This window comes from Puma concolor, chromosome F2 (genome assembly GCF_028749965.1).
Source record: "Puma concolor isolate L17-30 chromosome F2, mPumCon1.1.hap2, whole genome shotgun sequence".
NCBI classification, from domain to species: Eukaryota; Metazoa; Chordata; class Mammalia; order Carnivora; family Felidae; genus Puma; species Puma concolor.
This window is the reverse complement of record NC_141684.1, coordinates 9,851,866-9,867,745: the sequence shown is the minus strand read 5'-3', so window position 1 is coordinate 9,867,745 and position 15,880 is coordinate 9,851,866. Positions and strand designations below refer to the sequence as shown.

The 15,880-nt window shown below is 46.4% G+C and overlaps 1 protein-coding gene across 1 annotated transcript in view; it reads right to left on the bottom strand.

The window, feature by feature from the left end:
- Positions 1 to 15,880, bottom strand: part of KCNQ3 (potassium voltage-gated channel subfamily Q member 3) — a 318,490-nt gene that overhangs the window by 57,358 nt on the left and 245,252 nt on the right. Inside the window, exon 2 of the mRNA XM_086695755.1 lies at positions 345 to 435. Within this exon, the coding sequence (XP_086551881.1) occupies positions 345 to 435 (91 nt within the window). The remainder of the gene's footprint in view (positions 1 to 344; positions 436 to 15,880) is intronic.

Genomic DNA, 15,880 nt, shown 5'->3' with positions numbered 1-15,880 from the left:
GGAGAAAAAGCAGAGGCAGGTTGTAAAACAGAGCATGTGTTTGTGTTAGCTTTCAGAAGGTTAGGAAGCTACGGTTTGTAATACAACTAATGTTTGGTTTTTGCTTTGACCTTGTTTGTGCCCTCTCATCTCTAGGATAACAAATGTCATTCCCCTCCACCTGTACCCGTGGCAGACCTGACCAACTGACCCCGGCATTGCTTTCTCTTGGGCCTGGACTTGGTCACAGGCTCCAGGAAGCCAACACCAGTGGTGCCCCAGGGCAGCCCCCTTGCCCTTCACTGTGAAAGTCCGACCAGAGGTGTCTGCCCCGGAACAGCACCATGGCAGGTGCGTGATCTCACCAGTAATAGCAGCCAGTCTCCCGAAACAGTCTCGTACTCCCTGAACGTGGTCAGCACGGCCAGAATCAAGCATCCCAGGACAATCAGGAACCTGGAGGGGAGGAAGGAGGAAACATCTAGTCCTGGCTTGCTCCAGAGGAAGGTGTCAGACAGGATGAAGCTATGACTTCCATCAGACGTTGGCATGCGCTTTCTCTGTTATCCCCCTTAACCTCACAGCAAACCTGGGTGGCAGGTAGGAATTATCATTCAGTGAAAGAAAACAGATCTGAGAAAGTGTAAGCAGTGTGTTCAGCTCTACTTTACCAGCTGGTTAGTGGAACCAGTTGCGGGGGGGCAGGGGGGTGCTGCAGAATTTTTCAGACCAAGTTACCACAAAGCTTTGGCAAAGCAACAGGAATATAAATGAATTAATAATGTCTCTTGAACATATAGGACAATGGTTTTCAAATCTATGAAACATTCTTAGTATAAACAAGTGACAAATTCGTTTCAAAGATTGATAAATTCAGCAAGGGCCTCCGTGATCATGTCTTAGTATTATTCTTTTTACAGACCATAGTTACTAAAGGAAACAACCTCTCTCATTTGGGGACCTTCAGAATTGTTTTTGAAATTACAAAGTGTTCTTCCTAATGGAAAAAAGAGGAGCCACCCCAGTGAATGATGCAGAATGCTGGTCCTGGAAAAGTCACAGAGAGGTCATCTTGTTCATGCGCCTGCCTCAGGCAGGAGCACACTGCAAATAATCCTTTGAAATTATCATCTACATGAATTCAGTGGTGGGGGAGGGTGGGGAGAGGGAGAGTGTGTGCGTGTGTGTGTGCATGCTTCATTGTTTCAGCAAAGAAAAATGGCTCTCCCTCCCCCTTGGTGGAGACTCTCTGGCTCAGTGCTCAGCACCAGGTTCCTTAGGGTCCATGGGTGAGGCTTGGTCCTTCCTCTCTATTCCACTCTGCTGGGTTCCCATCCACGCTTTGGTGGCTTGCTGGTGTATGTGGGTACCCACTTGTGCATTCATTCATTCATTCATTCATTCATTCAATATTTATATGGTAGTCACTGGGGACACAGAGCTAGGCTTCATAGGCTTATGATGAATAAGCTGGATCTGTCCTCCTGAGCCCACAGTCCAGCCAATCAGAAAGCTGTCTCATGCCACGATGGAAAGGACCACGACGTTGGGAGGTTTGGAGACATCTGCTCCTGGCCTTGGCTGGGGACCCGAGTCCTGGCTCTGACCCTTGGTGACCCGGATCACATTTTCCGATCAATTAGCCTGGTGATCGGCAGATCTGAATCGATATTTCCAAGCTTTCCAGGAACCTAAACAAGATTTTTCAACTCCGTCCTGCGTTTGGTCGTTTTATTTCAAACTTACGGTTCTGGACCCATGCCTGGAATCTGCCTACTCTGAATCCCAGATCTTCTCCGGTGGTGATGATGACGGTAACAACATCAGCCCCCACACCACCTGTTAGTGATCACCTACCACTGGCCACTGTCAGCGGCCTTCCTCACAGCCACCTCCCAAGGTAGACATGAACTCCCACTTGAGAGATGAAGAAACTCATCAGAAGGATTCATTACCATCTGGATAATCGTGTTGCCAGTAAAATGACCACAGAGTTTGGAGTTCAAAGACACAGGTTCAAAGGGAAGCTCTGCACTTTCTCTGTGATCTTGAGTAGCTCATTGACCTGTGGAACCTTGGTGATCACATTCAGAGGATGGGAATAACAGATCAGCCTAGAGATCCTGCTGCTGTGAGGGCCACAGGAGACAGTGGATGGGGAGTTATCTGCTCAACTGTACAGGATCACGCAAATGAGGCCTGGTGCTCTCCCGTTCACGCACTTGTCACTGGCTGGTTCCCCAGCAGGCCCTGGGGCACGTGGTCTCGGATGATGCTGCAAATCCACACTCTGGTTCTCTCAAGGCTTTATTTGATTCACTCACAGGCTCTGGAGATAAGCCCTAGGTTAGAATCCCCTTCCTCCTTTATGTGGTGTCATCTTAGGCAAGTTACACAACTTCTCAGTGTCTTGGTTTCCTCATCGATAAAATGAACCCAATAAAGGTGCCCACGTCCTCAACTGTTCAGTGAGATAATCCACGTCAGGTGCCTGGAAGAGTGTCTTCGTTAAATGTTAGCTATTATTTTTATGGTGATTTAACATCAATGTATCGAGTGCCTCTTCTGTCCCAGGCACAGCACTGGTTTTAAAGATACAAACATGCATAAAACCTAGCCCTCCTTTTCAAGGACCTCCCAGTGCAGCGGGAAAACAGAGGACAAACAGTTATAGAGGTTATGATCTGGGTGTCCACCACATGCTTCGGGAGCACAAGACCAAAAGCATCCAAGAAGCGAGGGCCAAGGGGTTGGGAGTATATCTGAGGCTTAGCTAGAGTTGGCTGCATGTCCCAGTTTATCCAGGACATTGCCTATTTTAGGTATGTCGACCCGGAGCATGCCCCCCCGAGGCATCAGGAACAACATGGGCATGTGCAGAGTGCAAATGTTCATGGACACAGAACCCAGTGCAATCTTCTCCTTGAGCAAGAGATGTCGGCCTTTGGTGATCTGACCTTGCTGTCCTCGTAGCCTTATCTTTAGCTGCTTCCCCACTCCCAGGCTAGCTATCCTGAATGAGAGCATTTCCTCAAACTCCCTCAGTGTATGTGTGCCGGTCTCGATGCTCTTCTTCTGTGCCCATCCCCCCCCCCCCCCAGCACCCTTTCATGCCCCTGCCGACGTCTTGGTAGCACCAGTCACGCCTTGCCTCTGGAGGCTTCTATGCCTTCAGCTGCTCTCTGCATGTTCCCCTGTGTGGCCTCTCCCCTGGGGTCCCGGAGCACCCTGCTGCATTTCTATTCCAGGACTGAGCATAAGCCATTATCATTTTGCAATCATTTGTTTTCATTGTATATGAAATAAAACGTATTAAATTAACTACGTCGTGCCGAGTTTGAGGTTCAAGTGGAAATATCCAGCAGGCTGATCAAAATTCAAGCCTAAAGCTCAGGGGAAAGGTTGAGGGTGGAAACCCAAGTTCCTTTCAGCTCTTACAGCCTGTGGTTTTAGAGCCAGCAAAGGGGATCCTTTGGCCTTAACCCGCTGCGGAAAGGCAACGTCAGCCTGACTCCCATCTGCAGGGAGTGTGCAGACCCAGGCTGTAGCCAGCAGGGAGCAGCAAACACCAAGCATTTTCTCAGACCTCAAGGAATTCAAAGCACCTGCAACTTCAGGAAATTACTTTCTGAGATTGGAGAACAACCATTGATAAAGCTAAGAGCATCAAGAAGCCCACCTTAATCGGGGAAGGGGAAGATGCTCTTCGGTATTTCACACTTTTCAACTTACTCTTAAGATATGCACTTGCTTTCAGACACGCAGACCCAATTACCAGTCTCACCATGGAAACCAGATGTCTGTGGTCAGGCACCGTCTTCCCTCCTACTGTTCTGGCTCTCTCACTCCCCCACATCTCACCGATGACTCTTTTACTTCCTCTGTCACTTTTAAAAGTGTGTTATTTTAATTCCAGTGTCTGTAACTCACAGTGTGGTATTAATTTCAGGTGTGCAATAATCTAGTGATTCAACACTTCCCTACATCGTCTGGTGCTCGTCACGACGAGTGTGGCCCTTAATCCCCTTCCCCCATTCCCCCACCCACCTCCCCTCTGGCAACCAGCAGTCTGTTCTCAAGAGTCTATTTTTTGTTGTTGTTTGTCTCTCTTTCCCTCCTTTGTTTGTTTTGTTTCTTAAACCCACACGTGAGTGGCATCATATGGTATTTGTCTTTTTCTGACTGATTTATTTCACTTAGCATAACATCCTCTAGCTCTATTGATGCTGTTGCAAGTGGCAAAAATCTCATTCTTTTTTATGGCTGAATAATATTCCATCACAGGCGCGCGCGCACGCACACACACACACACACACACACACCACATCTTTATCCATTTGTGTACTGATGGACACTTGGGCTGTTTACCTATCTTGGCTATTATAAATAATGCTGCAATAAACACAGGGGTGCATGTATCCCTCTGAATTAGTGGTTTTGTATTTTGGGGGTAACTACCCAGCAGTGTGATTGCTGGATCATATGGTAGTTCTATGTTTAATTAAAAAAAATTTTTTTAAGTGTTTATTTACTTTTGAGAGAGAGAAGACACACACAGCATGAGTCGGGGAGGGGCAGAGAGAGAGAGGGAGACACAGAATCTGAGGCAGGCTCCAGGCTGTCAGCACAGAGCCCAACACTGGGCTCGAACTCACAAACCTCGAGATCATGACCTCAGCTGCAGTCAGACGCTTAACCAACTGAGCCACCCAGGCGCCCCTCAGTTTAATTCTTTGAGGAACCTCCACACTGTTTCCCACAGTGGCTGCACCAGGTTGCATTCCCACCAACAGTGCACAAACCTTCTTTTTTTCCCCACATCTTTGCCAACACTTGTTGCTTCTTGTGTGTGTGTGTGTGTGTGTGTGTGTGTGTGTGTGTGTGTGTGTTTGCGACTCTTGTACTGTCGATATTAGCCACGCCACTGACATCCCTGCTCCGCAGCTGTGACTGTCTCCTTTACCCGACTTTCCCCTGACTTCTCCTCTCCCCTCTCCCTCCTCCCAGGGCCGGCAAGTCGGGCCAGGGCTTGTGGCTGGTGTCTGGGAGAGAGCCAACAGCATCCTCCTGTCTGCGGGGTCCGGCTGTCCTGGCCAGCAAGGCTGGTCATGATCAAGGGTCTCAGACATGCCCTTAAATCAGACACCACCTCCTACATGCTTCCCCCCGAATCCTCTGCATCTTCCAGCCAAGCTGGGCTTGCCGAGGGCGAGAGGGAGGCTGCTTTGGTCCTGCGTGTGCTGTGTCAAGCATAAGGTCCAGAGCTTCCGGTCCGGGCCCCTTAATACCAAACCTCGGTTGGGCCGCAGGGCAAGAGAAAGCGACTGAGGACCCACAGTGGCACCCGGGTTTCCTGCGCCCTCTTCTCAGCCAGGCCTGGCCTCCCTCGCAGGAAAAAAGCTGGGTCCTCTGGGAACAAGACACGAGGCCTAACAGCTAAGTATTCCCCGGCCCCGGCTTCCCTCGCAGCGAGACAAACAGGTGGCGGAACTCCAGAATTTATCTGATAACTTCTTTTGCTCACCATTTTCTCGTTTACTCCTGCGAGGTGGGGTCACTGTCACCGTTATGTTCGCATCCCCACTTTACAGATGAGGAACGGAGCCTCCAGGCCCAGGCAATGGGGTCATGATAGGAGGAGGGGCGGCGCTGCTGGGGGGACCCACCGGCGCTGAGAGCCACCGTGGGGCCTGGAGGGAAAATCTTCGGGAACAGGCAGGGAGGGGGAGGGGGCTGACGGCCCGGCCCTTCTCCTCCGGTCTCCCAGCTTGGGAACAGAGACACTCAGTTGCATTTCCAGGTAGTTCCCTGAGGTCCCAGCTGGCTCCCGCTCCAATTACAGCTGCTCTCGGGCAGCTTCTAGAGCACCTGGAGCTCGGCCAGGGTCCTAGATGGGGGAAAGGCAGCAGCTGACTCTACCGGGCTCTCCTGCTTACGATCCGTGTCTGTCTGCCACAAAGTGGGGACGTGTAGAAACACTCTCCCCGGCCAGGTGGAGGCGGAACTGACTCCTCTAGGGAGCAGGTGTTGCGGGTGCCAGAGTAAGCCCACACGTCCCCATCCTCAGCAGCACAATTGGTTCTTGCTCTTGAGCAGAGAATCCAACCCCTCAGACGATGTCAGGATCCTACCGATCTTCAGCTGAAATGCCCCAAAGGTAAAGCACCCACTGTGTGCCAAGGATTTCCTGATTCCCTATGAGTCAGCCCAACAACCTCTTAGAATCACAGCGACTGCCGTCTTGCTGGGAGATCCTCTGTCTTGCAGCTTTGATGACGCAAGCAGAGAGGCCCAGGGGGTACAGAACTAAAGGTGGTCTTCGATCAATGGCCAGCAAGGAAGTGAGACACTCAGTCCAACAGCCCTCAAAGAACCGAATTCTTCCAACAACCACCAAAGGCAGCCTGGAAGAGGATTCTTCACCAGTCATACCTTCAGATGAGACCTCAGCCCCGGCCGACAACTTAATTGTGGTCTTTGTGAGAAACCCCAAGCAGAAGTCCCCAGATCTCCGCCTCCCAGAAACTGAGATAATAAACATATATTGTGTTAAACTGCTAAATCTTGTGGTAGTTTGTCATGCGGCAATAGATAACCAGTCCTGGCTAACCAGGATCTGAATCCTGGATCACCACCTAGAATCGAAATGACCTTAGATAGGTTTATTTTCCTGAGCCTCAGTTTCTCGTCTACAATGCAGGAGTAACAACACAAGGGATTTTTGTTATTGCCTTCTTCATCCCAGCCTTTAAGAGATTACGCAAGGCAGCAAAAATCGTGACAGCCAAAATCCACTTCTCTGATGAAGTCTCCACCTTGAGGATGTGCTACAGGCCAGTCCCTGCCTCCCCATCACGTACCGCATCCAACAGCACAACATGAACCATGTACACAGTGTCAAGGCAAAGCTTACAAAAGATGCAGGATTTCGTGAGGTTGACGGACATGACAATGGAGGGATGTTCTAAATACAGCACAGCCATTAACAAGCGACACTCTCACTCCAACAATTAACGGCAAATCAGCTGATACCTCAGAGCATTAAAAACCTTTTAGAGTCCTCCCCCCCCCCAAATGTCGAGAAGATAAAATGCAAAGTCACATTGTATTAGCAAATAATTTGAGCATAGAAAATACACCCTCAGTCCACACTCAATTCCATCTTTGCTCCTTCTACAAATTAGAGCACAGCTGCAATTATAACCTGTGTTTTGTTAATGATGAGATACAATACACACATTTTTGTATTTTAATTGTATTGTCTAGTGACATGTCTTCTTCACTATTTGGTGTGAAGTTTGGTTCCATTTTCAGCAGATTCCCTTTCTGTAGATTTTCACCAATTCCATTAACTGTGGAATAAAGGGACTCTCTCAACCTGCCTCATGGGATGGGCATGGCGGTTAGAAGAGATTCATGTATGTGAACTGCCTAGAATTCTGTTAAACATCAGGCATTCAGCAGGTGCTGCTTTCTTACCTTCCTTCTCATCTTACGCTCATAGAGAGGAGTCGAAAAATTGACCTTAATACATATAGAAAGAAACCACTTTGTTTTTAAAAACTTCCATGTTCTTGAAATGAGGTAACAATATCATACACAAATAACCGCACACAAATCTGTGTTTATATCTATCTATGCTCTATCCACACCGACCAACAGACCCACAGATGGGTAATACAGTAGATGCACATTTTGACCATTTAAACCAAGAGATAGCAAACTATGGCCCTTGGGTCAAATCCAGCTTGCTGCCTATTTTTGTAAATAGTTTTTTTTTAATACCACAGTCATACTTATTCGTCTATGTATTATCTGTGGCTGCTCTTGCAGAGTTGAATAGCTGCAGGAGAGACTGGCCCGCAAGCCTGAAATATTTACCATCTGGGTCTTTAAGAAAAAGTTTCCCAACCCCTGACCTACACTGAGAGCCAAGGGCAATTTAACTCCCTCAGTGTCACCTGAAGATACATTCCACATCCAATGTGGTGCAGAAGAACTATTTTGAAACCTAAATTTTTTTTTAGTGTTTATTTATTTTTGAGACAGAGGCAGAGCATGAGCAGGGGAGGGGCAGACAGAGAGAGGAAGGCACAGAATCTGAAGCAGCTCCAGGCTCTGAGCTGTCAGAACAGAGCCTGACGCGGGGCTCGAACTCACGGACCGTGAGATCATGACCTGAGCCAAAGTCAGATGGCTAGCTGACTGAGCGACCCAGGCGCCCCAAAACTATTTTGAAACTTAAAAGTTAGGGATTTAATCTTAAAAACCCCTTTGTTGAGATCAATACCAGAATATTTAACATGATTAGAGGAATACAGTAGGAACATAATGCAGGTTTATGGAGGAAAAGAAATACACATTTTGGGAAAAGAACACAAAATATGGGGGAACCGCGAGATCACGACCTGAGCTGAAGTCGGACGCTTAACCCACTGAGCCACCCAGGCGCCCCTGTCTTATTAACAGTGGCAACAGTCCGTTTGAACTTACTATGGCTGCCCCAGGAGCATATCTGTGGATGGAACTAATTGCACTACGTTGGACTGCAGGGCAAACTTCTCCAGACCTGACCAAGTATTCCGGAGACCTCCTGTCAGGGAAGAGGGTGGGCCCTGGAGCCAGACACATCAGTCCCTCAAGGTCACCTTACCACTGGGCTTCAGGCTCCTCATTTGTAGGGTGAGAATGTAGTGCGGGCTACCTAAGAGGGTTCAAGGAGGTAACAGATATAAAATGCATACAGCAGGCAGTGGGAATGCGGTAATTTCTAGTCGCCCTCCAATTTGCTGACATTTATGCTCATTTACCAAATATTTATCATTGGAGCATAAATTTGGGAATCAGGCATGAAATAAGTTTAAATTTTGACTATGCTATTGAACAGCGTGTGACTGGGGGTAAGTAACTTAACCCGTCTGGCCCTCCAATCCCTCAGGTTCTTCGTGGGGGTGATTATTCACCCCCTCGCAGAGTTGCTGTGAGGACTGAAGCACCTCAGTTTCTCCATCTGTTAAATGGGATAATAAAATGTTAAGCTAGTGCTTAATACATGTTAGCAATTATTATTAATATGATTGTTATTTTTATTAATTCATAAAACACAATGTCTGGGAAATTTATAAATTCTCAATGGGAGGAAACGTTACTACATTTGGAATTCATCAGACACATGTCGTTTTTGGGTAAAACTAAGCAACGATACTAATTGTAAGACACAATTGTAGAAACTACTAAAAAGAGGAAACTGCCAAATAAATTATGACAGCCATTGATTGTAATTCACAGCCTCATTTTAGAGATGTTAAAATGGGGAAAGACATATAGTTAGAATTGACAAAACAGACGTAGGTAACACTGCCTTATAACCAAGTCCTCAGAAACCCTTTGGACGGGAAGAGGTGCTAACAAACAACTCAGGTGTGTCTGAGGGGCGGGAGGAAGATCCTATGTCCCCAGTGCTAGCGGGGCACATGCATTAAAGTCTGGGCCCGTGGTTTATGTGGCCTAAGCCCTTCTTTCTATTTTTATCACAGCTGTCATTACTCTGAGTTTGTCTGAACCTCCACACATTTCGCTGGAACCAGAGCTCCCATATTTTCATGGAATGAGATTTGCGGGGCTCACCTAAGCTAGCTGAGCGCCCTTCTGACCCCTCCCACCCCCTGCAGGCATACCTGACCCTTCAGCAAATTATGTCCATTCTTCCTCTGATGTGCTACCGTACATCTGTTCTACTTTTCTGTCTCTTCGACCAATGCCCTCGTCAAGCTACATCGTTTTTCCCTCCAATCACTCCAGGGGTCTCCTGAAAGCACTCCCGCAGCCCTCCACTGTTTCCCCTCCAGTTCCTCCTGAGAGGACCAGAGCTGTCCTTCCCTGCCTTATATCCATCACTCCCCACCCTCCATACACACACACAGTCAAGCATCATCTGAGCAACTTGGTTTATTAGAGAAGGGTCTGGGGCGGGGGTGGGGTGCAAATCTGGGTTTGCATTCTGGATCACGTTTCCAGCCATGTACATTTGGTCACATTATCTCGCCTTTGAAAACCTCAGTATCCTAATTTGTACAATAAGGCTAGGAAAACGTGAGTGGGAACACCTACCAGGGCTCTGTGATCCCAGTGCAGGTGAAGAGTGACTATCAATGAACATTGATAACTTACAAAGTCCTTCCCACCATTCTCAGCGCCTGGACTGCAGACCCCATCCATTTTCTCTGCCAACTTTCAACCATGCTGAGTGGGTCGTATCATCTTACAGAACTTTCCTGCACGTACAGCACATGCCCAGAAAAAAAAATGCAGTATTTCTTGTATGCCCATCTAGGAAAGTGGATCCTGGAAGGCTAGAGAAAATGCAGATCTACATTTCCACTCAGGACACTTTACCAGGAACATTTTTATTGACTTTTTCATAATTTCTTCAAGACCTTATCACAGGATACATAGTATCAGAGAGCTGGATGGGGTTCAAAAGAGATAAGAAAGAAAACCTTGAAAAATCAGAAAAGAGAAACTTCAGGGGCTTACTTTCCTTCGTGGCAGGAGTCTGCATGACATTACAGGGTGGAAAAACAAGGGCAGGATTAAAAATCCATAAGCTTCAACTAGAAGTCCAGTCAACATTGTCAACAAAATATTCTTCATTTCACACTATGGCTGGTATTTTTGAGGTCTGAATCCATCCTTCCAGAGACATCTACACTGCCATAAGAATGATACTGAACAACCTCAAGAGGAGGTTTAATTTAACAAACACCTGCAGAGCACCTACTATGCTGTGATATTGGGACTGATGATAAAATATACACAAGTGGTCTTCATCTTAGTTTCTGGCACAGAGCTCCTAAAACCCTTGGATTTTCCTAAGTGATGAGAGGAACCAAGGGATCTTTTGCTATGTTAATGAAGTGACTTTGGACCCATCTATGGATGGGGGCTGGTGGCCAGGAGAATGAACCATGTGATCAGAGGGTTGGAACTTTTGGTCCCTCCTCCCCCACCAACCTCTGAGTAGGGCAGAAGGGCTGGATATTGAGTTCAATCACCAATGACCAATGATTTAATCAAGCATGCCTATGTAATGAAGCCTCCATAACAACCTCAAAGGACTCAGTTCAGAGAACTTCTGGGTTGGCCAACACAAGGAAAGCAGCATGCCTGGAGAAGGCATAGAAACTCTGTGGCTTTCCCATATGTCACCCTGGACATCTCTGCATATGGCTGCTCCTGAGTTATACCCTCTTATAAAAAACCTGTAATCTAAGGGCATCTGGGTGACTCAGTTGGTTAAGCATCCAACTCTTGGTTTTGGCTCAGGTCATGATCTCACGGTTCATGAGTTCGAGCCCTCTTGGGCCCCACACTACTGGTGCAGAGCCTGCTTTGGATTCTCTCCCTTCCCCTCTCTCTTGCTCTGCCCCTCCCCACCTCCTGAGAGCTCTCTCTCCCTCAAAATAAATAAATAAACTTAAAAAAATATAAACCTGCAATCTTAGTCAAATGTTTCTGTTTCTATGAACTAATCTGGCAAATTAATGGAACCCAATGAAGGGGTCATTGGAATCTCTGATCTATATAGCCATTAGCACAGAGAACAACTTGGAGTTTTGATTGGTGCCTAAAATGGGGCCAGGGGGCCACTCTTGTAGGACTGAGTTCTTAAATTATGGAATTGGATGCTATCTTCAGGTAGATGGTGTCAGAAGTGAGATAAATTGTAGGATACCAGATGGTGACAGAGAATTGCTTGGTACTATGAGGACCCCCCCCCCATGAAACAGAAAGGGGTGCAGGGATCTTATATGTGCATTTTTGAAGCACCTATATGTATGAAGCACTAGAGGCAGTATGCCATGGTGGGGAGAGTGTGCCATCAGAGACTGCCTTTAATCCCCGGCCCTTCCTTTTTAAATTTTTGTGACCCAGGTGAAGTTGTTTAATTCCTCTTAGCTTCCTTATTGGTGCATTGGTAACACCAGTGTCCACCTTGCAGGACTATAGAACAGACTGGTGATAAAGGATGCAAAGTCTCCGGATGCACACTCTGGTATGTGGGAGGTTCCAAATGTGCTCAATGGTAATGTTGCCATGACTGCAAGTATTGGGCACAGCACCTTCTCCCAGGGAGGCCAGAGCAGAAACTATCTAGAGTAACTATACCTATAGATGTTCAGTGTAGGGTCACTGCTCTCTCACCAGAGGGTTGGGAAGGTCCATTGAAGGCTCGCTCCCCAGATGTCTTCCCCAGGCTTGCATGGAGAGGGTCTTTGGTCTATGAGGGTGGAAGGTGAGAAGGTGATGGGGGAATGGCAAACAGGTTGTATGGTTCCCCTTTACCCCTCTACCTTCCAGAAGTTAAGGGGCATATCTGTCCCAGGCTCACAGTAGATGCCAACATTGTTTCTTCAGTCCTCCTCATGTCTCCGATGGAGCCCAGAGTCTAGAGTCCAGAGCATGTGCTCTAGGGCACCCCTTTCCTTCCAGTGTCACGTCTGCTCCAAGGGGCTTCCAGTCTTCCATTGCCACCCAACAGCTTTTCCTTTGGCATTTCTCACTGCAGGTGCAAAGGGCACCAGCCTCTCATCTGTTCTCGGTTATCTTGCTTACAGTTAGATCCCTCCATCCTGTGCATTTCACAAAAGACCTTCTAAAGAGGACAATGGAGACCAAAATAAAAGAATCATCATAGTTAGGGGCCCCTGGGTGGCTCAGTCAGTTAAAGCATCTGACTTTTGATTTCGGCTCAGGGCATGAGCTCACGGTTTGTGAGATCGAGCCCCACATTGGGCTCTGTGCTGACAGCACAGAGCCTGCTTGAGATTGTCTCTCTCTCTCTCTCTCTCTCTCTCTCTCTCTCTCTCTGCCCCTCCCTCATGCTCTGTCTCAAAATAAATAAATAAACTTAAAAAATCATTATATTTAATTTTAAGTCTAACAAGTCAACTCTTTTCTCCCCCCCCACCCACCCTTGTCCCCTTTCCAGCCCAAGGACACAGGCATATACAATTTTTACATATTGCTTTGTCACAACATTATGTTCTACATTTTATCTTATTAAAGCATAAATATTCTTCCACTTAGCTATAAAATATTCAAAACCATCATGTTTAATGAAAGAGCAGCATTCAATGACATCAGCGCACTGAAATATATACAACTAGTCTCTTATTGATAGATATTTGGGTTTATAGCTTCCAGTTCTGTGCTATTATAAATAATGCTAAAGTAAATATCTTTGTGCATGTATATTTTCCTTGGTGAGGACTAATTCTTTGGAATAAATCCCCAGTGTATCTTGATTTTGAACATGTGTATGAATTCTTGATATATTCTGCCAGACTATTCTAGAAGGTTACAGGACTTTACATTGTCCCTAGGAACATATGAGGACCCTATTTTCACCCAGTTTTACCAGTAATGGTTATTACCATTTGCTACTGGACTTGCTAGTTTAAGAGGTGTAAAATAGCACTTGGGATTTATATTTTAAAGGAGAATAAAGTCTTGTACCTAAAGATTAAGGTACTTCTTAAGGGACCGCCAGCTGAGGGACAGAGGTTTTTGGAGAAAAGGGACCGAGCCTTCCCAGCAGCTCAGAAATTCTCCCAAGTAGGTATTTACCTTCTCCACCTACATGGTGGCCAAATCAGACACCAGCCTTTTCAACTGCCTTCAGGCTGAAGACAGTGGGAAGAATGCCAATGTGTAATTGGTGTATTACTTACTTTTCTCACCATGCCCTGGAGACTTTTCTCATTCAGATGTAAAAAATGGTCCTCTCAGACCCAAATCAAAAGGTGTAAACATCTTATATTTTCTTATCCCATTAGCACTTTCTTACAAATGGCTCCACCAGTTCTTCTGAGAGCCAAACACAGAGACACAAAGTAAGATCTGGGTCCCATGCTGTTTTTCCCCCAGCATGACACAGCTCTGATTATTCTAGATTTTTTTTCCCTCTCCTTTTGGAAATCTCATTAGAATGGAAACACTTAGTGGCTTCAAGTTTCCAAAATGAGAGATTTTTTAAGAAGTGTGTCCCATGCTAGCATTAGCATGGTGGAGACACATCTGTCTGCCCAGCTGCACTGCAGAAACAATGGCCATCATGGCTGATTGTTGTAGCAATTTCCTTCCCTCATTGGGCTCTGCGTTTATCTTTAAATGTTCCTGGATTTTATATTCATTCACTCAGTCCTTCATTCAATACATGTTTATTGAGCAATTACTCTGTACTGAGCCTTGTGTCAAGGTCCAGAGGTAACCCAAGATTCAAGTCTGCCCTTAAGATATTTATGGCATTATAAGGAAACCAATTTATTCCACTGGAAAGTGACCACCATTAGAATGGATATGGAATGTGCTACTCTGCAGGGACAGAGGATGGTCAAGGGCACCCTAATGTGTTCTCAGGGGTTACCAGCTGTTAGCTACAATTTCCAAACTGCACAGCATCCTGGACTTTGAGATCCCCTTCTCACCTATTTCTAAGATCAGTCACTTGGAGAAAAATGCAAGATCATTCACTAGCCATGGGTGTTAGGAGTTTTGTCAAGCTTGGTTTCACTTGGCTCTACTACTCCCAACATCTGGAACAAGTGTCACACTATAAATTGAGGTATGATATTTATCTGGGGGTGCCCTGAGAAAAAGGCACCAGTTGCTGTGCTTTTCCATGTAGGAGATGAGGGATGGGGAAGGAATACTAGGGTCAAAAAACTAATTTCAAGTCTTTGCCACCAACTACCTGGGAGATCTTGGGCAAGTTGACTGTGAGCCTCAATGACCTCTTCGGCAAGATGGGTCTAACTGCTTAGAGCCACTGGAAGAGGTAGGCTGGGAGAATCAGTTAGAGAATGCATGCAAAATCCTAGCATTCAAAATTCTAGCGTCGTGCCTGACACACAGCAGGTTCAGCTCAGGTTTATTCCACATCTCCTTCTCCTAAGACACCTTCTGGATCTAGAAGAGGTTTGTGATGCTTATTTGCATCAGAGTCTAGAAGGTGCAGCAGGGTGTGTTCTGGGCTTCAGGCTATCAGAGAGGAGGTAAACAAGACAGAGGAAAGCTTAGAACAGACTCTTGGGGTTCAATTATGGAGGAGTGGTGAAGGGCAGGAAGCAGGCCATTTCTTAAAAACAATTTACCTATGTAGGAAGGGGAACATTTGTTGGCATTTAGGCATCCAGACACACTGGGAGTAATTCCATTAGGCCCCCTCTTCATTGAGGATGACAGACAGTAGGATTTTGCACTCACTGGTCCTTGCCTCTCTCATTCATCAGTGACTCTCTGACCTCTCTGTGAGGTTCTTCCTCATTCTCTGAACCCACACAACCCTCTGTGTCTTTTCTTTTTCTTGTCTAGCAGCATTTATCAGCGTACTTGGGTAAAATGGCTGGTGCCAGCTAAGCACAGGCTGAATGGGAGCCTCGCCCTCCTTAGGCAAGAAGAGCTGGGTATAGAAAACATGTTTGTGTCGATGGAAAGCTATGATGTCAATTATGAGTGTGCTTCGTCCTGAAAATTATCTTTCAGCAAGGACCTTCTCCCCCGATGTAGTGCTGATACGGGTTTTCGAGGCATCACTCTGTCCTGGAACAATGGTTTGTAAAATTGCAAATTAAAATCACCTATCAATCTTACAAAAACAAACAAACAAACAAACAAAAAAACAAAACCCAAGAGCCAATGGCTTCCCTCAACCCATGAACCTCCTAATTTAGTTGTCCTGAGTGGGGCCACTGCTGGTCTGGTTTTTAAACTTCCCTTATGTGATAATACTGTGAAGTCACGATTGAGAACCACTTTCTGAAAAGAATAAATCACCAGCTAACACTGTGGGCTTTGGAGTCAGACTGTATGGATGTGGATCCTGTCTCCAGCTGGTGTA